General features: G+C 42.3%; 1 protein-coding gene across 6 annotated transcripts in view; it reads left to right on the top strand.

The window, feature by feature from the left end:
- SLX4 (SLX4 structure-specific endonuclease subunit) overlaps positions 1-26,475 on the top strand; it is a 125,219-nt gene that overhangs the window by 14,038 nt on the left and 84,706 nt on the right. For 3 of the 6 annotated variants that reach the window (XM_030211228.1, XM_030211225.1, XM_030211229.1), the window contains exons 2-5: positions 1,359-2,027; positions 7,432-7,674; positions 14,177-14,351; positions 21,257-21,481. In XM_030211228.1, coding sequence (XP_030067088.1) covers positions 1,613-2,027; positions 7,432-7,674; positions 14,177-14,351; positions 21,257-21,481 — 1,058 coding nt within the window. In that variant the 5' untranslated portion in view covers positions 1,359-1,612. Of the gene's footprint in view, positions 1-257; positions 2,028-7,431; positions 7,675-14,176; positions 14,352-21,256; positions 21,482-26,475 lie in introns of those variants that run through there. The other 3 variants (XM_030211227.1, XM_030211230.1, XM_030211226.1) reach the window with 3 other exon arrangements.

The following is a 26,475-nucleotide window of genomic DNA, read 5'->3' as shown; positions in this document are numbered from 1 at the left end:
TTTAAAAGAAATAGGAAGAAATATTTGTTTCACTCAATGAATAGTTATGTTTTGGAACTCTTTGCCAGAGGATGTGGTATCAGCAGTTAGTGTATCTGCGTTTAAAAAAGGTATGGACAGGTTCTTGGAGGAAAAGTCCATAGTCTGCTATTGAGATAGACTTGCGGAAAGCCACTGCTTGTCCCTGGGATCAGTAATATGAATCTTGCTACTATCTGAGATTCTGTCAGGTATTTGTGACCTGTTGGAAGCAGGGTACTGGGCCAGATGGACCATTGGACTGACCCAGTATGGCTGTTTTTATGTACTGTCTTGCCCAGTTGCAAGCCATAGGGGTCATATCTGTGGCTGGTAGCTGTATTATAGCACTTGGTAGTGTAGACAGGAATGCCTGGAAGGTTTCGTAATATTTTTCTGTCATTATCTACCACTGTAGATTGATTTTTAATTTTATGTATATTTGGCAATTTACAAAGAAGATAGAATATACTATGGATGAAATATACCAAAGGCACATAATTAATATATGAACCCAAGGATAGGAGGAGCTTAGAACTGTATAGGGTGGGAAAGGTCAGTCTGAAAATGTGGGGGTTTGAGTATGGCCCAGAGGACAACATGAGAAGATGGGTTCAGGATGTGGTTGTACTGCTTTAAAGGGGAAAAGAAAAGTCCTTGGAAAAGAACATTAGTTGTGCTACCTCTCTGATCTAGTAAGGAAGAGCGAGTGAAAAGTAGAGATGATTTGATTTGGCAGAGTGGCAGAAGAATCCCCCTGGGGCTTGATGTTTATTAGGCATTTAAAATGGTGGTAAAACGTGGCTGTAATATAATCTTAGTTTTATGGTATTTGAGGATCCCTGTCTCCATTCCACAGTCTTTACATCTACAAGAAAAGTTTTCTTGTGGGGGTGGTGGCAGATACCATCCAGGGCAGTTTGAGTTCCACATATTGGTCCGATTTTCAGCGTAGGCAGAAAAGGTCAATGAGCTTGCCTTTAGACCAAGTATATGCAAATATCTCATGAATATTTAGAATAGGCTTTCTTTAAACCTGAGATTTATGCAACTGACCGGGAATTAAGAGGAAAGGCCTTCCTGTTAGGGTCCTAAATGGCTGACTATATCACAGATGTGTACTGTTGCAGTGCTAGGCTGGCCCAGGTCTTAAAAAGTGCTTCAGAAAAGGAAAAGAATAGTGGTGATGACATGCATAAATTGGAAAGAACCCGAAGCTATTGTAAGCAAACAAAAAAAATAAATGAATAACCTAAATAAGTCAAGATTATTTTTGTTCAGCTCCTATGAAATAGATTCAAATTGGATTTCATTTGTTTATTTTCTCTCTTGTTCTCTAGATTCATTCAGAAACACTTCAAGAGCCTCCTAGAACAAATTTTATGCCATAAGCACTTCACTTTTAAAGAGTTCACAAAAAAAAATATATCCTGGGGGAGAAGTGGCAAGGGGGGCATATATGTTGGAATAGCAAAACAGTGTGTTAGCAATAGGAAGATAAAAGAACCCCGGGGACCTGATATGACTGAGGGTTAGTAAAGGAATGGAAGTGTGACAGCATTGCTTAGCATGCTATAAATAAGGCAGGAAGCCAATGGAAGACTCAGATGATGATTTTACTGAGCTTTTTTCCAACCATCTCAGAAGGGTAAAGAGGAGCAGGGCAGAGGGTGAGGAGAAGGAGGGTAGTAGGGAAGTTCAGAATGGGAAAAAAACCTCGGCAGCAAAGGGCAGATTAAAAAAGACCAAAACAACAGTAACAAAGAGCAAAAGGCAGGATGGCAAAGTAAGGAAGAAAGTGGAACAGTGTAACAAGTTTGCAGGCTGCTCCAAGGAGATGCTAGAACCTGTCTTGGATGGAACAACATTTGCTGTAGAGAGACAAGTGAGGAGTGAACAGCAGACCCATGCAGAGGATGAGAAGGCAAAAGCAGGAGGAAATGGAGACCAGAATGTAAAAAATCCAGCTCGGTCTGTGTTCCAGAATGATGATCAGAAGAACCAGGCAGGTAACATAGCCCACATTTTCTTGCTGTCTTCACTCTTTAAGATTAAAGGTGTGTTCTTTATACTACCACACACATCATTACTCCTTTCTGTGTCTAGTGTTCATACACAAAAGTGTGGACCCTGCAAGCCTTTGCTTTGATGAAAGTTGTATTTTTTGCATGGAAGGAAGTAACACTTTTCCCACAGCACTGTAGATGAGTACCATAGTTATTGCTCTGAGAGAAGTCCCTCCTATAGTGTTGCTTTAGACCGGCACAGATGGGTTATGCACTTCTACCAACAGATGGAGCCTGAGAACCACTGCGTTTCAGATAGGAGTATAAGTGAGCTGTGCAGCCCTGTGAAATAAGTGGTAAGCCTGTACAGTCCCGGTTTTATTTGTGGGTCTCTGGAGGTGCCTGGTTCCTTTCCTTGGTTGGGTGCCTTTTGCGCTTTAGAGGAGATAAAAAAAAAAAAAAAATCTTCAAGCACTGAAATAAAATGATAAAAAAAAAATCCCCAAACCCTCTCTCTCTCTCTGTTGCTGGACTGGGGTTGAGGCCTTCAGAGGTATCTGTGTGCCCTGGGGGTGTCATACTTTGGTGGCCGAGTCCCTGCCCCGCTTTTCCCCTTGTTGGAGCCTCGGCTATCCTCTGCCTGCTGGTGGACAGACAATCTTGAGACCTGAGAGGTCTGCCAATTGGCCTTTTAGCCTGCTTTGAGAGCCTTGTTTTCTGCTCTTAAATAAAATAAAGAGTATCGCTAGAGCGAGCAGTGCTGTGAGTCAGACACCTGCTCTTCCTTGGGCCATTTCAGCTTTTTCCCATGCGAGGGGTCTGGCGACTGTTTGGCCTGGTGCTCAGAGGAGGCTTCTACAGGCACCATGAGTTCCCAGCGCTGCATGCACTGTCTGCACCATGCAGTGGATTTGATGGGGCACTGTTCTTCCTGTGCCGGCTGGGAAGTGGCAGTGGCTCCACTGGGGTTGGAAGTTGAGTCGTTGGGTCCTCCTTGTGCTGTGGCCGTGTAGGGCCAAGCAAGGGAGCAAGTGTTTGTGGTGGCGGTTCTAATTTCGGCGGAAAATCTTGCAGGCGGCATTGGCTCCTGATCAGCCCCCGCAGTTAGAGCCCATGTTTTCTTCTCTGCCTGGTCCGTAGTCTGCTATGGTTCCTCAGCTATCTGGGGTGGAATTTCCACCAGACTTCTGTTGGCCATGTATAGGGCCTTTTGCTTGTTTAGAGAGGGAGGCCATTTGCTGCAGGATCAGCATGTGCAGGCCCAGAGGACCCCTTCCCCTTTCCCTCTTGCACCGCCACCCTCCAAAAAGCAGCGGGTGGATGAGAGTGTAGAGGAATTTTTAGAATGTGGCTCCCCGCTGTCTGAGGCGGATCAGGATTATGGGGGGGGGGGGGGGGGGGGTCGAAGGATGATTTGGACCTGGAGTGGGGGAGGACTCCTTGGAGGTCAGTATATTTTGTAGGGAGGAGCTCCAGGAGCTCATCTGTCAGGTCTTGGGGTTTTTTTTTTTTGAAATTTCAGGAGGCTCCACTTACGGTGGATTCCCTCTTAAAGGGCATCAGGAAGTCCTCCAGGTCCTTCCCCATGCATTAGAATATCTGGGATGTCATTCACACACACTTCACTCCACTTCCAACCCCAGTAGAGCCACTGCTGCTTCTCTGCCGGAATCCCGGTTTAAGTGTGGATACCGGCGAGGAGTTGGTGGCTGACTTTTTTCTGAGGCAGGAGTCTTCTCCCATTTGCATACCAGGAAAAAGAAAGGCCAGATCTTGATACATTCATAATTGGCATCTATAAGCTTGGGGGAGCTCGGTTGGTGACCCTTTTGTGCTGGTAGCCTTTACAGCACTGGGCAGCAGCAACAGATGGTGTTGGGCCTGGTTGGCCGTGTCATATTTCAGTTACATTGGGGGGGGGGGGGGGGGGGTTGGGTCTAGTACTGTTCTTTCTTTTCAAATCAAAACAAATCTTATATACTGCCAATATCTCCAGGGTTCACTGTGGTGTACACTATACATAATCACAACAGCAATTAATAAAATAAGTCATAACACACAATTAAAAACGATCACACATCACTCTTCGGAAATAGGTTTTTACCTTCTTCCTAAAACTAAGATACTTATTATCTAATCTAATAAAAAGGGGTAGTGAATTCCATAAAGAAACTCCTGAGACAGAGAATATAGAATTTAATATTTTCTGAAACCGAACTTTCTTGTAAAAAGGCGGACATAAAACCAACTGTTCATGTAATCAAACAAAACGGCCTATAAATAATGATGCAATATTTATCAACAATTCCGATGTAAAACCATATAAAATTTGAAAAACAAACCCCAAGCAAATAACATTAAACTTGATTCTCTCAGCTATAAGAAGCCAATGCAATTTGCTAAGACATGAGGAGACACTAGTATATCCTTTCAATTTAAAAATCAATCTCGCTGCTGTATTCTGTATTAATTGCAGTTTCCCCTGATGTTTTTTTCATTATTCCAAAAAATGAAACATTGCAATAGTCTAAGTATGGCAGAATTAGGATCTGTACCAACAATACAAAAGCTTGCTGGTCAAAAAATAGTCTAGCTAATTTATAAGTGCCTCATTTTAAACAAAGGTGTTTTTTTTTCCATAATTGATTAATGTGTGAAGCATAAGTTAAAGAGCAATCAAGGAATACCATTAATACTCTAGCTTCAGGTTCTACCACAAAAACCTTGTCATTAAACATTGTTAGCGAAGAGGAGATATTGGCACCCTGATTCCTAAACCACAAAATTTTGTTTTTTTGAGAGTTCAACTTTAGTCTATTCATCAAAGCCCAGTTTTGGATTGCATTCATCCCAGCTGTTCACAAAAGTAATCAAATCTTGATATAGTGGTGGCACTGGTAGTAATAGCAAAATAACACAAACAAAGGAAATCACCCAAAGGTGGAGGTGCACTAGTCCCCTTTGTCAAAAGAATGTAGAAGCAAAAAAGTAGGGAAAGTAGACTCTTCTCAGATTAGTTTGATATACTTTGTGTTTATTGATGCAATAAAGATATCTTTTTCATAATCAGCCATACATCATAAGACTCCTGAGGAAGGTGCTTGGGCGCCGAAACACGGCAGCTGTGTTGAATCATTCAGTTTTTCTTGCAATAAAGATTTTGGTTAGTGGTTAGGGTGGTGGATTTTGGTCCTGGGGAACTGAGATCGATTCCCACTTCAGGCACAGGCAGCTCCTTGTGACTCTGGGCAAGTCACTTAACCCTCCATTGCCTCGGGTACAAATAAGTACCTGTATACAATATGTAAGCCGCATTGAGCCTGCCATGAGTGGGAAAGCGCGGGGTACAAATGTAACAAAAATAATAAAAAATTATCACGTCTCCTCCTCCAGTGTTTGAGAAGAGCCTACTTTCCCTACTTTTTTGCTTCTGCACTAATAGCAAAATATCATATAAAAGTTCACCCAACCCCAGCTGTATGTTACCAAGAGATAACATAAAAAAATTAAAGAAAATCTGAGAAAGTGGGGATCCCCGAGAGACCCTGCAACCCAGAAACCAATATCTAGAGAGTTGTTTATTTTGTTTTACAGAGTAACTCCAATTAGATAGGAATTCCCTGAACCATTTTAACGCAGTTCCAGCAAGAATACATGATCGACTGCATCAAACAGTAGAGCTCAAACTGAACCTGATTACCTGTGCATAAATATTGTTTAACATATGTAGTTAAGGCAAACAAAAGAGTCTCTGTACTGTGTGCAGTTCTGTGACCAATGTAAGATAGAAAATCTGTCCAAATAACAAGAAAATTGAAACTTACGTCAGTAGACAATCATCTTGGTAAAAAAAAAAGGATTCTTGCTACTGGGTGATAATTTGCTGCCACTGATATATACAACCCTGATCCCTTCTCTCCTCATCATGGTTTCTGCTTGGCTGTTCTTAGACTGATGTTCAGGGGTCTACACAGCTCACTTATACCCATATCTGAAACTCAGTGGTTCTTAAGTCTCCATCTGCTGATAGGAGTGCATAACCCATCTGTGCCGGTCTAGAGGGACCTAAGTAAAGCAAATAGGAGGTAAGACCTAATTTCTCCTTTCTTCTTTTAAAATGTTCTTTAAAATGCTTGAAAAGCCTCTTTTAGTTTAAAAGCAAAGAGAGAGGGTTTTGTTTGCCATGGTTACTGGGAAGCTGATGCCACACTTCAGTATGGGAGAATTTCCCGTATAAATAACCCCACATTGTGCAATGCAAGCAGATCCTTTATTGGGAGAACATGTTCAAAACTGTTTGATTTATAGTAGGAGAGGGATTTTAAAACATTTGGTGTTTTTATAAGAAAAAAGATAGGCATTTTGGTTCTTTTTGAATTATTTAAATTTCCATCTTTGCTTCCATAGTGTTTTATCAGAAATGCATGGTGGAATTTAGTTTTTAGACTGCCGGCTACCCAGCCATTGCTCTTTTCTTTTTGAAACTGGACTTTTCCTTCTCTTTATAAAGCTGTGGTAGGAGGGCATGATTTGAGTGGGCATGTAAAGTAGCATGGCATGTTATCAGTCAGAGCTAACAGACCTTCTTTTAGAACCAATATAAGGTCTGAGTCTTGAGCTGAGGCAATCTTTTCTTGACCATTTGACTGAGATTATAACCTGTATAATATTGGAGTAGATGGTGGGGAACATGCAGGGGGTTAATGATCCCAATAAAGATACGAAATTGAATCTTGGTCAGACGAGGAGGATTTTACCTCTTATATTTAAAAAAATAAAAATAAAAAATCCTAAGGCTGATTTTGTTACATGCAGTTTTGGATTAAATGATGGTACATCACCTTGGCAAAAAAACATGCCTCTGCCGTATTTGTCTTATAATAGGTTAATATGTGTTCCAGTCAGCTATCAAACATATAAACGGCAAGTGACCGACTCACCTGCAAATGCGCAGTGCAGACTTCCCTCTCTGTCCCGCCCTCGCGTCAAGACGTGATGACGTCAGAGGGTGGAACAGAAAAGGAAACGGAGTCAGAGTCACTGTCAGATGCTGCCGCCTGGAAACGAACATCGCGCGCACCAACCTCCACCCTCTACCCTCCCCCCCCATCCTCGCCGCCGCTCCCGCCCTCCTCCGTATCGGGCCCCCTGCACTGACCTGACAGCGCCTCTCACCGCCGTGTGGAAGCGCTGCAGGCAGCAGCAGAGTGATCTGCTGCTGCCTGCAGCGCTTTCACACGGAGGTGAGAGGCGCTGTCAGGTCAGTGCAGGGGGTCCGGCATGGAGGGGGGAGGGAGCGGCGGCGGCAAGGAGGGTAGCTGGAAATCTTGCCCGTTTTTACGGGCTTAACGGCTAGTGTAAACATAAAACTGAAGTGGCTTTCTTGTTGCATTTGCACTGTATGTAGGTTTTCAGGATTTCTGTCCCCAGACAGTATCAGCATGTCCTGCTTCTGAAGAATCAGCTTCATTGCCATCAGTAGCAAGGAGCACACCAGTGCTGGGTGCCAGACCTCAAACAGTAGAGCTCATCTTACAGAGGATGCAGCACTTCAAGAGAGGAGACCCAGAGCGCCTGAAGCATGAGCCAGTTGAAACTACAGCCGAGGTCAGAATGCAAGGATGTGTCTCTGCTGTGAGCCAGCAGCACAGTAGGTACCTTCTCTCTCTCTTCTATGCTAACTACATAGGCATGTGCTGAAAACTGATGGTTGAAATGATTGGGTAGTGGCTTTTGACCTGTGAACATCTGCTGGCTAGGAGAACGCATTGGTGATACTCTAAAGCTGGCATTGAACTCCAACTGAAACAGCACAAAAGTGAAATGAAAAGCATTTCTTCTGGGCCCCTCTGTTTTCCTTTATCTCTTTCCTTCCCCTGCTCGTATATGAATGTAACTGACTATAAAGAGATACACTATCAACATCAGATTAAAGGTTTTCTTGCATAGTTGATTGAACCTCAAGGAAGACCAGAGAACCTACATGTCCAACCTTCTGATAATTTAATGGTTCTATATGCTAATCCAGGGATGTTGAGAAAAAAAACACTGCATCTGGGGTCCTAGATGCTGAATATGAAATTCTTCCCGTGTGGGTAATTCTGTTCTGCACATACTGTTACCTGTGGTGAGCAGAGTATTTTCTGGGGGGCATCCTTTAGGTGAGGTATGAGTTTAATGTATGCTTTTGAATCTCCAAAGGTACACACATACGTATATCTCATATTTGTGCATACTAAATAGAGGATGAAAATGTGTAGATATAATTCAAAGAGGAAGTGTGCATTCTCTTTCCCTTTGAAAATGACCCCACCAAACATGTATGCACACGTTTACTCCTGACATTAGTACATACAAAGTTTTCAAGAAACTTTAATGCATACTTGTGAAAATCCAAAATTATGTACATAAATCCAATCCCATATCAAATCTGACCCTGGAAACGATTCTGCTCATTGCCAGTAATAGTGTATGTAAAATGACATTTTTCCAAGGACAAACAGGACATTGTTTCTCACATATGGCAATGTCATGTGACGGAGCCCAGCGCTGATGCTGCCCAGCAAGAGGTTTTTGGCAACGCTCACTGCACATGTGCGGGACTAGCAGTCTTTCATTTTCCGCAGAGCAGAGAGGTCGTGTCTGTGATCTCTTCTCAACGCGTCAAACATTTTCTTTTTGCGGTTTCTTCCCTTGTGGGTTTTTGTGCTCCTTCAAATCTTTTAAAAAAAATTTCTCTTCTTTATTGTGTGCCCTAGTGAGTTTTGTGCATTACTGACTTAAAAAAAATTATTTTGGGTCCCCCAAGGCCGCCTTAGGCCCAGGTCGAGCCAGTTTGCATCGACAGTTTTAGGGTGTAGTTTAAATTTAGTCCCATTACCTGTTGAGCCCTTTGATTTGGGTCGTTTTCCACTGTGTCCCAGAAGGCCCTGAAGAGATTTAAGTGTTCTGCTTGGTGCATCATGGTTATTTTGGACACTGACCCCCATATCTTCTGTGTCCACTGCTTGGGACCAAACCACAAGGGTCTTATGACATCTTCTGATGAACTTGCTAGTAATTTCAAAAATTTTTTTTTTTAAATTACAGGAATTAACTAATTCAGTAAAACGACCATTGATGTGGTCCACTTTTCAATTACAACTACTACGTCACTCCAAAAAATTCTTTCCTCTCTTAAACTGACATATTGTTCTCTTGACCCTTTTCCTACATCCTGGCTCAAGATAACAAATATTGATTTGCTCTCTCCATTGTTGAAAATTATAAACCACAGTCTTACTATTGGATCATTACTTGAATGTTGGAAAATGGCTGTGGTTCATCCAATTTTAAAGAAAGCAACATTAGACCCAGCAATATTGGCCAGTTATCGTCCAGTTTCAAATCTCTGTTTCTTATCAAAAATTTTTGAAAAAAAAAAATGTTTTTACACAGCTTGTATCCTTCGCTGCAAAAACATTAGCCCTCCATCCAGGGGTGTGCTGGTAAATTTTTAACAACAGGCTCTTTCTCCGGACGTAGCCAGCTCTGCAGTTGGAAGGGCCAGGGGTGGCCGGGGGGGGGGGGGGAGCAACACTTGCCTCTCTCTCCTCCCTCCCTTCGTGCGGGCACGCTAGGCATACCTTTGCTGGCAGCCAATAAATGGACTGCCACCACTCCCAACGTCTTGCTCTGAGCAGTATGCTGGAACTTCTCTCACATGCTCGAGAAGTCCCAGCCTGCTGCCCAGAGCTGGAAACAAGGAGCTGAGAGCAGCAGTAGTCTATTTACTTGGCTGGCAAAGTAAAAGATAATTCAGCAGGGGACCCAAGCCCACATTTTGGGAGCCAGTTGTTAAAGTAGCCATGGAAGGCCCTACTTTAACAACCGGCTCCCAAAATTCTTAAAAACTTAACAACTGGCTCTTGCGAGCCTGTGAGAGCCTGCTCCAGCACACCACTGCCTCCATCCTAGACAGTCTGTATTCAGGATAACATAGTACTGGGACAGTGATCGCTTCTGTTTTAAGTGAAATTCATCAGCACTTAGGTAAACATAAAGTGAGTTCAACCTATATTACTGCTTTCTCATCTTTCTGCATTAGGGATATCTGGAAAGGTCCTTTCTTGGTTATCTTCATGTTTATCAAATCGAACCTTTCAAGTGGTCTCGTCACACATTACCTCTGTTGATAAGATTCTACATTGTGGAGTCCCCCAGGGTTCAGTCCTCTCCCCCTTTTGTTGAATTTGTTTTTAAGCCCACTGGTTGCTCTTACTGAAGAAAGAGGAATATCTACACATTTTTATGCAGATGATATTTATTAATCTACCCAACAGATCCATTTTCTCCTACAATAGGTTCTCTTCAAGATTGTTTAGATGTTGTGGTGGAGTAGCTGTATGAACATCACTTAGTACTAAACAAGGAAAAAACAGTGACATGGATCACCGGTCACCTTCCTAAGCCACCAGTCACCATTTCCCTCTTTGTAATATTGTTATACCAGTTGACTCCTTTAAATACTTGGGGGTTTGGTTGGATTCTAAGCTGCCATTTGTCTCACAGACCTCGGGTATGTAAGAGGTATTTTTTTTTTTTTTTTTTTTACACTGAGACAGTTACATGCAGTTAGACACTTCTTTAAATGAGATATATTCCATAGTCTTATTTTATCTTTGCTGATTACCAAACTTGATTACTGTAATATCATTTACTCGGGTTTACTGTGTTCACAGATAAATTCAATCAGTTCAAAATATTGCAATAAAGTTGTTATATCACGGAAAAAAAATCTGATCACGTTACTCCTCTGTTAAGAGAAAAGCATTGAGCAAAGAATCACTAACAAGTTACTACTTACGTTCAAGGCATTTAAGATGGATGTTCCGGATTATTTGGCCACTCTTACAATCCCATATACTCCAGCAAGAGTATTACGATCAATAAATGATTATAGATTAGTCCTTCCTGGCCCAAAACAAGTGCTCCTTGAATCAACAGGACACTGCACTTTTTATTTTACTGCCCCTGCTTCATGGAACAACTTACCACGGGATATTAGGGATATTACTTCCATCAAAGATTTTAAAAGAACCCTAAAATCTTGGTCAACCATAGTTTTTGAATCATGAGCACTTTGGTGACATTGAGGCATATTTTCAAAGCACTTAGCCTTCCAAAGTTCCATAGGTTTCTATGGAACTTTGGAAGGCTAAGTGTTTTGAAAATATGCCTCATTGCCACTCTCTCTCTCTCTTGGTTGTAAATTGCCTTTATTAAACCTTGAAGTGCATTTCTCTAGTCTGGCCAGCAGGTGGTACGTGCTTTATGTTAAAGCTGTTATAGAAATGTGAATGCCCTAGTTCAGTTTCACTCAGTGAAGAAGTGAATCTACAGTACTGTGAGCAGTATACTTTTTATACTTTTAAAACTTGTTGACTGGGCTCTGATTGGCTGGAGTTTGAAATTATCCAGCAGTTGCTGGCTGTTGCTTCAGTCTTAGCCCAGGAGAAAAGAGAGACAGTTCTCTTTGCTGAGGCTTGGTGAATTATATGTCCTGATCTTCCCAGGTACTGTTTAGATGATATGTGAATGTTTAGTTAGTGTTAAAATTGATCCATATTTTTATTTATTTTTGTTACATTTGTACCCCGCGCTTTCCCACTCATGGCAGGCTCAATGCGGCTTACATGGGGCAATGGAGGGTTAAGTGACTTGCCCAGAGTCACAAGCAGCTGCCTGTGCCTGAAGTGGGAATCGAACTCAGTTACCTGTTATTGTTTGCTGATTGCAGTTTGTTCCATTGTTCAGTTTTTTAGACAGTAAACAGTTTTGTTTGTTGTCTCTACTGTCTAGACTGATAAAGAATCCTAGTGGTTTGTGTGTTGGGTCTGTGAGTGCTTTCTGGGAACTGTGGGACCACTGGGAGTGTGACCCCAGCAACCTAGTAATCACTGGGGATAATTTGAGAGCAGGAGACTTGCCCAGAGGCGGTTGTAACCTAGTCGGTGGGAGGAGGGTGCTAGTGTAAAGCACAAGCGGCAGGTGCAGGTGGACTTGAGCTGTACTGGGGATATACCCTCTAAATGGCCATGGGGTAACTCCAGGTGGGTAGCTAGGTGTTTCGTAACATATATATGTGTTCACTATCTCCACTTGCTGGTCAATGGACTTGACTGTTCCACAAGTTTGGAATAGTGTAAAGGACTAATGAAAAGAAAGTTATCAGGTAAGACTTAACTTCTTCTTTTGCAGCACACCAATCACCTTTCTGGGGATATGTACAGGTAATGCTTGAAAAGAAATAACATTTGGGGTAATAAGTTCATTTACAGCCCAACCAGTACAAATTAACCCGTTTCCACTGGTTGAGGTCATAATATAATTTCTCAAGTAATAGCTCAAAATTAAGTTCATAGATGCACAGATCTATTGGAAGTTTTACTCCAAGGTACTGCAGTCTCTTCTTAGCCCATTTAAATAGAAAATTGTCCCAACGTCACATTGGTTATGTTTCAACGTTTTATTAATGACATTCAAATAGAAATCACAATCCACATTCTGAATATGCAAAGATACATTCTGGGTCTAATAAACAAATGATTCAGTGTGTTACTAACAGTCATCAAATTTTTTATCATTTTTATCTCCCCCTCCCTCCCCTCCCTCTATATGTTCTACATCTGTAACTAAATTAAACAAGGTTATTGAACTTATATTAAAATAATGCAACCATTGATTCATATCAAGTAATCAATCCCCCCTCCCCCCCTTGATTCTCCGCTCATGTCTGATTTCAAACTAATCAATTTTCAGCAGTTACAGTGTGTTAAAGACCAAACTTCTCCCCCTGTGAGTCAAAGAGTCTATATATCTGCCCCACAGTTTAAAAAATGCAAGTTTACGTTTTGGTCCACGTTTAGCTTCTCTTGCTTCCCACATCATCAACTGATGCACCATGTTTCTCCAATGCCAAAACTCAGGTCCCATATCAGATGTCCAATACTGCAAGATACATTTCTTTGCCAGCAAGGTAAGTTTACGAAATAGGTGTGTCCCATGAAGTGTCCCCGTCCCAACCGATCCCGGCAGATTCAACAACAACTGTTGAGGTAATCCCACTATCCTATATCCAAATAATGTGGTCAGGTAGTTAGTAAACGTCACATTGGTTAAATATTCTCTCTAAATATAAGATTTACTTGCATGAATTTTAAAGCCTGACACACCATGTATTTCATAAGCATATGGAGGGAGACTATAGGCTGAATGATGGAGATAACATCATCATGTAACAATTCTATATTCCTGATTTCCTGTGGTCAGGTCTTTAGCATCATTCTGTTGTCAGACCCTCACCACAAAGGATTTCATACATAGCACAAATAATAGGGGTAATAGTGAACACCCTTGACAAATGTCCCTTGCTAACACAAAGGAATCAAAATAATTACCATTCATCTCCTGTTTTACCACTCCAAATTCAGCTTTTATTTCCAAACCCCAGAACCAAAGCTTTTCTCTTGTTATTCCTGGGCTTGTCTCAGTGTTTGTATCCCTCTCCAATGGTCCATCTAGCACTTTGTGTCATATGGTACCCCCTCCATACTCAAGATGTTGCCTGACAAGGAGCTTGTGGGAAAATGTCATTCTGTACTCATACCACCCAGTTTTAAGGGATGTAAGCATGAGCCCAGCCCAGCTTTCTCTACTATTGCTACTTGATTTTGAACACTTCTTACGTTATTATTGACTTTAATTGCATTCCTTGTTTTGTAGCATGCAGTATAATGTTCCACAATAGAACTCTTTCTTATGAGTTGCTGCCTGGGGCATTGTTTGACTTTTCTTTTTGTTTGGGGAACTCAGGATGCCTTTACTGTTGCAGTTGGCACCGTTCATGGCTATAGATTGAGCTGAAAAAAAGCAAGGTAACAGTGTAGTTAGAAATCACTACAAGGAGCTGCTGATTTGAACTGTGTCCACTGATGGTCTTGCATCTGAGAACAGTGATATTTCTGTCTTTAAGTGTGGGACATCACTTCAGCACACCCATAACTATTCAAGATCCTTTCCATCTCTATTGCATTGTCTCATAATGCATTTATGCATTTGAAATATCTTGTTAGATTTCAGTAAATTGATTCTTATTTTGGTTGCTGTTCTAGCCCCACCCGCAGTGGAGAATGTTGCTCTGACTTTAGTCCTGCAGCAGAAATTGAGACAAGAGGGAGTTGTTGAGAACACAGAGAGTCTGGAAGTGGAGGGCTGCTTCTTCTGCCAGATCTGCCACAAGGATCTCTCAGCCATGAATTCTGCACTCAGAGAGCAGCATGTGAACAGGTCAGAAACCAGCCCTCTCCTCTCATGGCTCACTTTGCTGCAGTTTATTTATTTTATTTATTATTTAGATTTTGCTCACACCTTTTTCAGTAGTAGCTCAAGGTGAGTTACATTCAGGTACACTGGATATTTCGCTGTCCCAGGAGGGCTCACAATCTAAGTTTGTACCTGAGGCAGTGGAGGGTTAAGTGACTTGCCCAAGATCACAAGGAGCAGCAGTGGGGTTTGAACTGGGCACCTCTGGATTGCAAGACCAGTGCTCTAACCACTAGGCCACTCCTCCACTCCTCCTCCTTTGTATAAATACAGGATGCATCACATCCTTTGTATAAATACATGGTGGTCTTTATTTTATTTACTGTAGTTTCTTTCTCGCATCAGTCAAAAGCATCTTTTTTTTTTTTTCAAATTGAGTTACAAAATAATCACATTAAAATACAATAGTTTCAAGTTTATTAAGATTTGATATCCTGCCCTGTGGCAGGGGCCTTTAGAGTGGTTTACATAGTATATATCTATCATGCAAAAAAACAGAATATAGGAGAAAGGAAAGTAACATTGTTAAAACTTATGTGCTGTTACTAAGTAGCAACCCAATCTTATTAAGAACCATGGTTAATGTACTAACGCAAGAAAACTAGTAAACAGCACTTCATTTCCCCAACCCAGTCTTCTTATCGAGAAAATATTCCTTAGTTACACTAAACAAGACCCACTTGTTAACAAGCAGCCTGCATTCTAATTTTCCTCGGCTGCAGACACGTCCTACCGTATTATCAAGACAAGTTATAAATTAAAAGGGACTCAAAGAGGAGGACATTACCAGATACAGTATGTTTCCTGTTTCCCGTCTTCCAAATTCAGTTGCAACTTATGACCACAAACACAAATTTTATTGTTTATTATTTATGTATTATCAGTCAGTGTTAATGTGGTTTACAATTAAGGTAGAAATAAAAAAAAAAAAAAAGTACAGTACAAATACACACCGAAGATTTAAATGTAATACTTATTAGCTAAACTAACGCTGATGGCTCAAACTACAGGTAAAATCATGCAGAGCAGACGTGCGCCATTTGCTGCTGCACCAGAAGCGCTGGAATTGCCCAAGAGCGGCCTCAAAGGACAATATTTTGGGCCCCTGCTTAAACTTCTTGTAAGATGTTTCACTGCAAGAAAGAGAGGGAGAGACTTCTATAATGATGGAACTAAAAAGAAAGAACTTAAGCCTCTAGTGGAGCCAAGTCAACATCAAAACATAGATGGAATTACTAAAAGATGAGCATTCAACAAATGAAGAGTATGTAAAAATGTGTGAGGAATGAATGAGGAATGAGCAGGGAAGAGAAGTGCGCAGTCAAACCGCTATAAAAGGCTTTATGAACCAATATTGTTTGACCACCTTCAGATCATATGATACGGTCACCCCCTTCCCCCAAGTCCATTTCTTCTTTTGTGCACAGGTGGGTTTTGAGACATGATTTGAAGATAGACAATTGCACATTCTCCTGGATGTCCTGAGCAGGAGTTTATTCCAAATATAAGGGGATTGGAACGAATAGGCACAAAAACAAGGTAGTGCCTGGTATGTGTTTGGTTAGGAGGGGAACTGGCCAGGAACTGGGGGTAAGAGGAGTCTGAACCAGTCAAAAAGGAGAGAAAAAAGAGACAGGCCATGCAATAATTGTAATAGGAGACTGAGAATTTTAAATTGACACCAAAATTTGACTAGTGGTTAATGCAGTGAAACCATCAGTGGTAAGGTGTAGATACTTTGAAAGTTGGAAGACCCAAGTGAGATGCTGAATTTAAAACAATTCCATTACGTAACTTCCCACTATTCCAGAATCTGTGGGATACTTGTGTCCATCAACCAGCAGGTGGAGATAGAGGAGAACTGAAAACTGAGCTGAGACTTATCTCTCTAGTCACCCAGTCCATCTTCTCAGTATTTTCTATCTCCAGCAGAAGGATGAACACACTTTTCAGCCTCTGGTTCTGAGTGATTTGCTCCTGGTCCAGTTGGTCAACTGGTCCCCAGTTGAACTTCGTAGTTGGCTTGAGTCTGCAGAGTCATCTCTGGAGGATTTCAGATCTCTGTCTCTGGAGCCCCACAAAATTACCACTTCCCTCCCTTCACCTCTCCCCTGTTTCCTGTGGTGCTGTCCTTTTCCAGCAAAACAACCTTTAAAATGGAGAAGTAAAGAGGTTTACTGGAGAACATGGGACAGAGTATTAGTCCTGATCCTTTATTATCTGGGGTAAGACTTGTGGAGACTGAGATTGGGGGGGCCGCTGGCAGTGGTAAGTCCTACTAAAGTTTTGGTTTCAATAAATTATTAAAAATTTCAAAGTATCAGTACAACAGGGACAACACCATTCGACAAAACAAAAAAAATTCCCATCCAGCCCACCCAGATCTCCCCCTCTCCTCCCCACTTCCCTTTCCAAGTCTGACTAAAGTTTGTCTCGGAACCGCTTGGAGGGCTGCAAGTTTTATTTGGTGCAGGGGAGGGATTCTGACTCACCTCGTACGATTGCCTTGTCCTGCGCTTGTGCCAGTTGGGGTGAAAGGCGACTCCCATGGAGGCAGTTAAACAGTTTTCCCACTGTGGGACTCATTGGCTGGTGTTGGGACATTGCAGTGCTTGCAAACCAGGAATTCCGCAGGATGTGGGGGAAACAGGAGATGGGAGGGAGGGGATGATTTGTGGTTTGGCGCAGCATCCAAGTATGCTGGGAACTTCAGGCTCTCTGACCGGTGCGCAGTTTGATGCAGGAGAACACGGGAACAGGCACCATTTTGTCGGGGCTGACTGACAAAGCCTTTGTCAGCCTATTTACTGATGCAGGAACAGTCAGACTTGCTGCAAGGTGCTTCAGTTTCTCACCTCGCTGCCCCCTCTGGCTCCTAGGAGATTTTGTTTAGCCTCATCTGTCCACTCCTGGAAGTCTATCTCAGCGTCTCCCTCCTTCTGATGTGGTCTTGGTCTATTCAGAGGAGCTGTCATTAAAGGATCCATTAGAGGAGGGAAAGCTCCCCCCTGAGGAGGGGGATGACCCAAAAGTACTGAAGTTGTTTCAAAAAGAGGAGCTCAGTACTGAGACATTGGTAGTGCTTTCCATTGAGGAGACTTCTGCTTCAGCATCAGGAGTTCCATCCTGGTCGATCATGAATGGGCTTAGAGGTCCTTCTAAGGCCTTCCTGATGCATCCAGATATTTAAGACCTGATTACAGCAGACTAGATCTTACCGGGCGTGGGACTGAGAGGGGAAGAGTCATGGCTCACCTCTACCCATTGGTTCTGGAGGAGAAAGAGCTTCCCAGAGTGGACTCCCTTGTTATGGTGGTGACTAAGAAGACCACCTTGCTGTTGGAAGGGGCTATTGCCCTAAATCACCTATAGGGCAAGAAGCTAGAAGGCTTGCTGAAACAAGCCTTTGAAGTGGCTTCTTTAGGTCCTCAAGTGACAATGTGCAACTTGTTCATGTCTAGAACATGCCTGAAGGGGCATCAGCAGTCTGTAACACAAGGTGGGCACCATAACACCCAGCTGGAAGAGGGGTTGGCGTACTTGACAGATGCTATTTATCAGAAATAAAATATCCACAGAGGAAACAGGGCAGATATCAAAAATATTTAAAGAACCCTTCTCAACTTGCTGATTTACATGTAAGCACTACACAAAACCAAATAAAGTGCCAAAAAAAACCCCACAAATGAGAGAAAAGAAAAAAAGGCAAGGAGTGAAGCCTCAAAGCTAAACGTCCCTCCAGGACAAAATCTCAACAGGGACTACAGCAGAAATTATCACTGGCCTACTCCCTGTCACTAACACAAAATAAGGCACAGCAGGCAAGAAAAGCCAAACGGCATGCTATTGATGACATGTTATGGGTTACGGCCCACAGTACGTCTTTGCATGTCGCAGCACCTCGGAAATTCTGGTTGTGGCATTGGGCAGTGGATGCAGCGTCAAATTCATGACTAGTTAAACTGCTCTTTCAGGGCAAGTGGCTATTTAGAGAAGATCTCAGTAACATGGTGAAGGAACTGTGTCTCCTGGTAGAAATAAAGAATATTGATTAAATTGAAGGTCTCCATCTCCTCACTGTGCTGGAGGTTTTGACTTTTTGTGGTGTTTTGGCCCTTCTCTGCTGCTTGTTTGGCAATGGATGTGTTGCCATGGGTAAGGGCTGTTATAGGAATCTCTCCTCAGCTGCCAGTCTCTGGTGTCACGGAAGTACAACCTTCATCTTCCTTGGTCACTGTTTTGCCAGACAGGATATATAGTTGTGGTTGTCACACAGGAATTTGACGGTCGGAGCTCCCTTTTTGATAACACAACGGGAGCGGTGACGACAAACACCAGTAAGTCAGGTTGGGGAGCTCATTATAAGTTCCATCTGGCACAGGGCACCTGGACAGAACTGGAGTCTCGGTGGGTGATAAATCGCTTGGATCTCGGGGCATTGAGGAATGCCTGATGTGACTTTGCTCCCTTTCTGGTGGTGGCCCTGATCCTTGTTTTCTCCGGCAGTGTGATAATGGTAGCTAATATTGACAATCAAGGCAGGATCCACATTCATCCGATGGTGGTGGAAGCGACCTCATGACTTGGTCAGAGAAAAATCATCTCTGCTTATCAGCAGCTCACATCACAGGGTCCTTGAATTTGGAGGTGGACTTTTTCAGCAGGCACTCCTTGGACCCAGGGGTTTCAGCTGACAGCAGACCTATGGGGTTCTTCGCTTCTGGACTTGATGACAACGAAAAGGAATGCCAAAGTGCCCAAGTTCTTCAACCATTGGAATGAACTGGGATTGATGCCCTACTGCAGCCCTAGCCAGAGACACATCTATTGTGTCTTCTCTCCTTGGCTCATGGTAAACTGTGTGTTGAAAAGGATCACATTGCACTAGGGTCAAATAATTCTCGTAGCCCTGGATAGTCTGCAAAGGCTGTGGTATGCAGACCTGATTCTTGTGCTGGATGGGGGTCCTCTCCACCTTCTGCAGGTACACAGCTTATTGAAACAAGATCTGGTACTGATGGAGGATGTGTGCCCCTTTGGTCTTACGGCTTGGCCATTGAAAGGGCTCAGTTGAGGCAAAAATGTTGTTCTGATTTGATCATTGCTACATTGCTTCAGATTTGGAAACACTCTTCATCCATGGTGTATGCGAGGTTGTGGAGGACATTCGAGGGCTGGTGTTCTGAGCGCAGACTTTCTCCCTTCTTTGCTCAGATTGTGCATATCCTAGTGTTCCTCCAAGCAGGCCTTCGGAAAGGATTGGTGTTGGGTTTTCTAAAAGTTCAGACTGCGGATTTGGCCTGTTTCAGGGGCCGACTACATAAGACGTCTCTTGCGGCTCACTTGGGATATCGTTCGATTCTTGGGGGGAGCAGGCTGCTTGTGATCTCCCTTTCGTACTTAATGTCCAGAGTGAAACCTTAATTTAGTCCTTCAGGCTTTTCAAAAGCCTCCTTTTGAGCTACTCTGGAAGGCCTCTTTGAAAGATCTTACGCTGCTGTTGTGTTGGCACGTAGGATTTCAGAGCTTCAAGCTCTTTCTTGTCGGGGTCCTTTCGCTTTTTGGAGGCGGGATCTCCCTGTGCACGGTTATTTCCTTTCTTCCAAAAGTGGTATCAACATTTCATCTCAACTAATCTGTGGAGCTTCCATCTTCTATCAGAGAGGATGAGGAGACTCAGTATTCTACCTAGAAGCTTCTTGATGTGCATAGAGTCCTTATTAAATATCTGTAAGTCACAAATGAGTTTCACAAATCAGACAGTCTGATTTTTGGTAAACAGAGCCTTGACATCATGGCTTCCAAGCTCACAATTTATAGGTGGCTGAAGGAGACTATTGTGTCAGTTTGCTTGCGCAGAAGCACAGAAGCAGGCTCTTTAGGCCTTGTGGGCTCATTCTACACGGCATACAGCGATATCCTGGGTGGAGACTACCTTACTGTCTCCAGCGGATATTTTGCAAGGCAGCGAAGTGGTGAATGCTGCATTCCTTTGCCAAGCTGTACTGGGTGGAGGTTGTGGCACGCTTGGAAGCCAATTTTGAAGCTTTGGTCCTCGGGGTGGCAGTGCCTGGATTCCACTCAGTCTCGGGATTGCTTTTGAGCATCTCACAGGTTCTGGAATAGTGGGAAGCTACATAATGGAAGGAGAAATTAAGTCTTACCTGATAAATTTCTTTTCTTTAGTCCTTCCCACTATTTCAGAGGCCTGCTTGAGGTTTCCAAGATGTTTAGTCATTGTGAAGTAATGGGTCAAATAACGACTGTCACCTTGCATAATGCATATCTCTTGTTCTGTAAAAGTTGTAGAAATGAGAGGTCTTTATGCTTGCATGTCTGGTTAGTGCTAGGTTAACGAGTTGTTTAAGGTTGTGTTTGTTTCTGTTTACTGCTTGTCTATGTAAATACTGAGAAGCTGGACTGGATGCCAAGAGAGATGCTCAGCTCAGTTTTCTATCTCCACCTGCTGGTTGATGGGCATAACTATCCCACAGGTTCTAGAATAGTGGAAAGGACTAATAGAAAGAGAGAAAATTATCAGGTAAGACCTAATTTCTCTTTTTCTGATGCAACTTAAATGGACATCAGGTTTTTGGAAATAAGCCCGTGAACATAGTGCAGAATAGAACAGGGAAGAAAAGTGAAGAAGAGATCTTCCTCTGATTTGTTCTACTGCTCACAGTTCTCCTGCTAGTTCTTTGTCATGGAGTCCTCTGCTCTCCAATGTTCTCCTGCTGGATTTAATTTATTCACTGGTTCTATATTCCTAAAACTGACAAAACCCAGGCTTCCAAAGGTGCATGCAGCTTGCTACGGGTTTTGCTTATTTATTCTATGCCTTATAAACACCCACAGATGTTTGTTTCCAGCAGGTGTTTAGATGAGACAGAGAATTCAACATCTGTGGTGTCATCGCTCCAGAGGTCCAACATCCCAGAGTGCCCAATCTGTGGGAAGCAGTTTAATACGACTAAGAGCCGAGCAGCTCACCTGAAACGCTGTGCCATCAAAATGCAGGTTTCTCCACAGCTATTGCTGCAGGCAGTTCAGAGGCAAACAACTTCCCCTGCAGAGGGGCTCCATACAGGAACCAGGTGAGCCTCACTTCATCTAGTCACTCAGGCACTGTATAGTTTAGAAAGAATTCCAGTTTGAAACTAATAAATGTATTAATTCAGGGGCTCAAATGCATTTATTGGAACAATACCCGACGTGGCCACGTTTCGCCCTCAGGCTGCGTCAGGGGTATAAACCATTTATCTGCTACTTCCAACTGAACTGATATGCATTAGCATTCAGTTCAGTTCAGTTGGAAGTAGCAGATAAATGGTTTATACCCCTGACGCAGCCTGAGGGCAAAACGTGGCCACGTCGGGTATTGTTCCAATAAATGCATTTGATTCCACTGCTTTGTTGTTTTTTATCTACTGTTTTGTAAGCAGTTGTGTGCCTTTTTGTTTTTTTGTTTAATTCAGGGGCTCTCAACTCTGTCCTCAGCACACACCCAGCCATCTGGTTTTCAGGATATCCATAACGAATATTTTTGAGTGAGAGCTGCATTCACTGCCTCCATTGAATGTAACCCTATCCCATCCATGTTCATTATGGATAGTCATAAGGTGTTCTTGCTGAATTCTTCATGTACATTTTCATTTAAATGCTTATATGGCTGGCAGGATTCAGCAGGCTTTTCTGTTGGTCAGTGCCTGATGAGTCCAGTTGCCGATTTATCCAGTGAAGTCCTCTGAATCTAGTAGTTGATTAACTTGGCTATCTATTTTGTAATAAGTGGCTCTATATAGAGTAGAAACAATAATCTTAGGTACAAATTCTTGGGGCTTCCATTTAATGCAGTGCGTCATCGTGGCCAACCAATCAGTTCTTCACTTGCTTTGTAGGAATGAATATGAAGTAAGGAAGCCATTGCCTCTAATTTTTAGTTTTGAACTGATGGCTGATCTCTGGCTCTGCTCTGGTTCTTTCTAGCTGTGCTGGAAAGAAAGTTCTCATGCTACCACTTTTACAGTTTGTGCAATGAGATAGGCAGGCAAACATAACTGAGTTCCCTTGAGAACAACATGTTTAACAAATTGTGTGTGCTTATTTTCCTATGCATACAAACCTACTTTCAGATACGGATACCTCCCATTTGGGAAATCCCAAAATCTGTCTCGTACTATATTTTTATGAAAACAAGATGCAGCACTGAAAGAATTTGTTGAAAGGAAGTTATTTTCTGCAGGAAAGACATAAAATCTTGAATGCTAACATTCAGCACCCCTAGGACAGCATTTTTTAAGCTTAATGCTTATTAAATCACTTATGTAGTCAAGCAACAGAACAATACATGTGTATCAGGATCCAGACAAATTGTTAAGCATAATAAGACAACATAGTGAGTAACAAAACCCTTTAACAGCTTCCCCTGTTCCCCTGGAGAATTCAGGTAAAAACATTAGGCAAAGCGAAACCAAGAAGGGCCACACCAGATCATATACTGTTGATCCGCTCTTCCCTGGCGTCCATATGACCCGATTCTTCACCAGCCTTTCCATTGGGCCACTGGCGTCTCCCGTGCTGTGGGTCCTCTTTCGGTGTGCTCCGCCAGCGCCGATTTCCACTCTGCTTTGCCTCCAGGCCGTGGTCGTCACCTACGCTGCGTGTTCCCGGAATCTGTCACTATGAGTCAAAACCTTCTCAGCTTTGCTGCTGGACCGGGGTGGTTGTCCTCGGCGCTGTCGGCTGCTGGACATCTGCGGCTGCTTTGTGTTTGGAGAGTGCTGCACGTTGCATGTTTCCTCCTGGAAACATTGGCCACCGCCTGCATTCCTGTCCTGTTCGCAGGATCTGATTACCTGCCTTAATGTGTCTCAGTGAGTCAAGACCTGATTTTGGACTCCTTAATTTCTCTTATTTTTGCTTTCTTCTCTCTGCCTACTTATTTGTTTAAATATTGTATTTGTATTGCCACTGGTCTGGTGATCGCCTTTCCAGTCTATTGTAAGCCACTTTGAGCCCGCATCCTGTGGGAAAAGGTGGGGGTAAAAATTCACTAAATAAATAAATAAAATACCCATCTACATTCACACATTTGCCATAAGACTAGAAACCCAGGAAATATGATTCCCACTCTTCTTCAAAGCAGTAAGTTTAGCTAGCCTAGGAGAACATTTTAACATATCTAACTTTGTAAGCTGTGTAAGAATTAGAGCTGCACCAAATAGCATATTTTACTATGTGGCTGAATGCGAATAATGAAAAATATTATTTGGCCAAATTCAAATACCGAATACGAATAATGGACTTTGAGCTTTAATAAACGAAGCAATGTGAAATCAGAGATCATGTTATTTCAGTAGGTTTTAGCACAGTAGAGCCATGGATTATTTGTATTCAAATTTAAATCACTATTCAACTGAATACGAATAATGTATTCATGGCACTATTCTGGGCCAAATCGAATATGAATATTTGGTACATACAAGTGTTTAGAAGTTTTACTTTCTGTGATTTTTCAGAGCCCCTTGACTCCTATGGTTTGTCTTCCTTCTAAAACCCCTAGGGCTCCATGTATACAAACTTAGGCCATATGTTCCTGTCTCATCATTTTTTCTTTAGAGTTTGCCCATCTACATCAACTACTAAGCTCTACAACTCCTTCCTCGTTCTTTCCTGAATTCAAATATTGTTTGTGTCTCCACTACCTGTACTGAGAAGGCCATTCCAGGCATCTACCACACTTTCAATGAAGAAAGACTCAGAAGTAATCTGAGAAAATATGTTCTTTCACCCTCATCCTATGACCCTTTGTTCCAGAGCTTCCTATGAGTTGAAATAAGTCTGTTTTGTGTGTATTTAAACTTTAAAGATATTTAAATATATCTATCATATCTCCTGTCTTTTTTTCCCAAAGTATACATATTTAGATCTTTAAGTCTGTCCCCATATATTTCATAATGACCACTGACCATTTTAATAGCTACTCTCTGGACTGATTCGAATGGACTATCCAGAAAAGCAGGAACAAAATAACTATATTTTTCCTTTTGGAAGGTTGATTAAGGCTGTAATATAAATTATCATGTATCTTTGAATGACTCTGAAATTCTCTTTAATTCTGTTTTCAGAGCATTTTGACTGTAGCCTTCATCAAAGGGTCCTCAGAACTTAGTGGCATATTTTTTCTTCTGGTTTCCTCTTGGATTTTTTGTAATTTGGAATTCATTAACACAGATTTTTTTTTTAATGTTTAATCATTTTTATTGACGAACACAACAATTTTAGAATCATATAACTTCCATATAACACTTTACAAATATGAGTTCCATAACAGTCTTCTCTATTGTCATTTAGTTTCCATTATGACTTACCTGCTCCCCCCTCCCCACCCCTACTGGTTATGTCAATAGCATTGGGGGTCCTGGTTAACACATACAACAATCCTTGGAAGTAAGATATTATAGATTAAAGTATATTTATTACCATTGCTTCTGTTGTCTCACTCTTAATCCTACCCTCCCTCTCTGAATCCCCTCCCAACCCTCCCTGAACCTATCCCACGACTAAATGAATCTTTCCTTCTCCCATCAATGTCTTTAAATGTTCAGTAGATGGCCTCTTGCTGCTGGTGTTAAGGTCTGCCACAATGCTGACCACCTCTGCTGGAATTGTTGACCTCTGTTTGTATCCAGCCTTTTTATTTCCAGTCTCTCCATTCTCAATAAATGAATCATCTGAGCTCTCCACTGTTGCATCGTTGGAGCTTTCCTTGACATCCACTCCAATAGTATCACCTTCTTCGCTGCTATGGTTGCTCTATTTGTGAAGTCCTTAAATCTTTTGGGCATCGGGGTTACAGCTCTGGGTTGACCAAATAACAGCTTACAGTCCTGACTCCAACTCGTTCCCCACATATGTGATGCTCTTTGCAAGAGCTACCTCCAGAAGCGGTGGATATGTGGGCAAGTCCAAAACATATGCCCCAATGTGTAGTTCCCACCACATTGCATTTTTGGCATTCCCCCACCGGGGACAGGCCCATATGAAAAGCTCGTCTTGGAGCAATATACATTCTCAAAGCAAACTTGTATTGTATCTCCCAGCACCAAGTAAAGTGTGTCGTTCCCTTCATTTTTAGAACATGTGTCTTAAAGATATCAGTAGACAGGGATGCACCCAATTTGGTGGACCAGGCCTTCTCCAATTGCTCAAAGTTCAATTCTGATACCGAGTCCCGGATATGTCTGTGGTAAAATGATAGTGGGATTTTCTGTTGTGCTGTCAATGAATATGCTGAGGCGAGTTCATCCTGTACATCCTCAGTCAGGTTCTGCCATGCCAAACTTTCAGTATAATGCTTCAACTGTCTATAATGAAACATGTCAGAGTTGGGCAGAGAATATTTATGTTGTATTTCTGGGAAAGTTTGCAGGTGTCCCTCTTCTTTCAAAATCTGGTACAGGTAGCTCATCCCTTTCTGCTGCCATTGTTTGAAAACTGGATACATATCTCCTGGAGGAAAAGCTGGATTTCCACAGATTGAAAGGAACAGGGTAGCCTTTGCTGAGAAGTTATGGAGCTTGCATATCTATCGCCAAACTTTCTTTGCTGTAGGTAGTATTGATGTTTGCGCCAGCACTTGTGGTATGGGTTCCCCTGCTTCATGTGCATTTCAGACAACTGAAATGCACTTTACCTGTAAGGGCTAGTTCAATTGTAGTTGCTGATAAGTTTTGTGTTGCTCTATACCAATCCGCTACATGTCTCATTCCTTCTATTGTTATATGTCTTATGCTCAATAAGCCTAAGCCCCCATATTCCACCGGTATTTGCAAGACTGCAAGAGGTACACGTCCTCTCCAAAGAAATTGTTGAAGTTGTCTATTGAGTTGTTTTTCATTGTTATATTTTAGATACAGAGGGAGAACTTGGAACACATATAACCATCGCGGCACTATTAGCATCTTGAACAGTGCAATACGTCCCATTAAAGACAATGGGTAGCCCTGCCATGCTCGCAATCTAGCATTTGTGTCACTCATTAGCTTTTTTACGTTATCGTATAACTGACTTAGGTTCTGTGTAATAT

The sequence above is a fragment of the Microcaecilia unicolor genome, chromosome 8, assembly GCF_901765095.1.
Source record: "Microcaecilia unicolor chromosome 8, aMicUni1.1, whole genome shotgun sequence".
NCBI lineage: Eukaryota > Metazoa > Chordata > Amphibia > Gymnophiona > Siphonopidae > Microcaecilia > Microcaecilia unicolor.
This window is presented reverse-complemented; position numbering and strand designations above follow the sequence as displayed.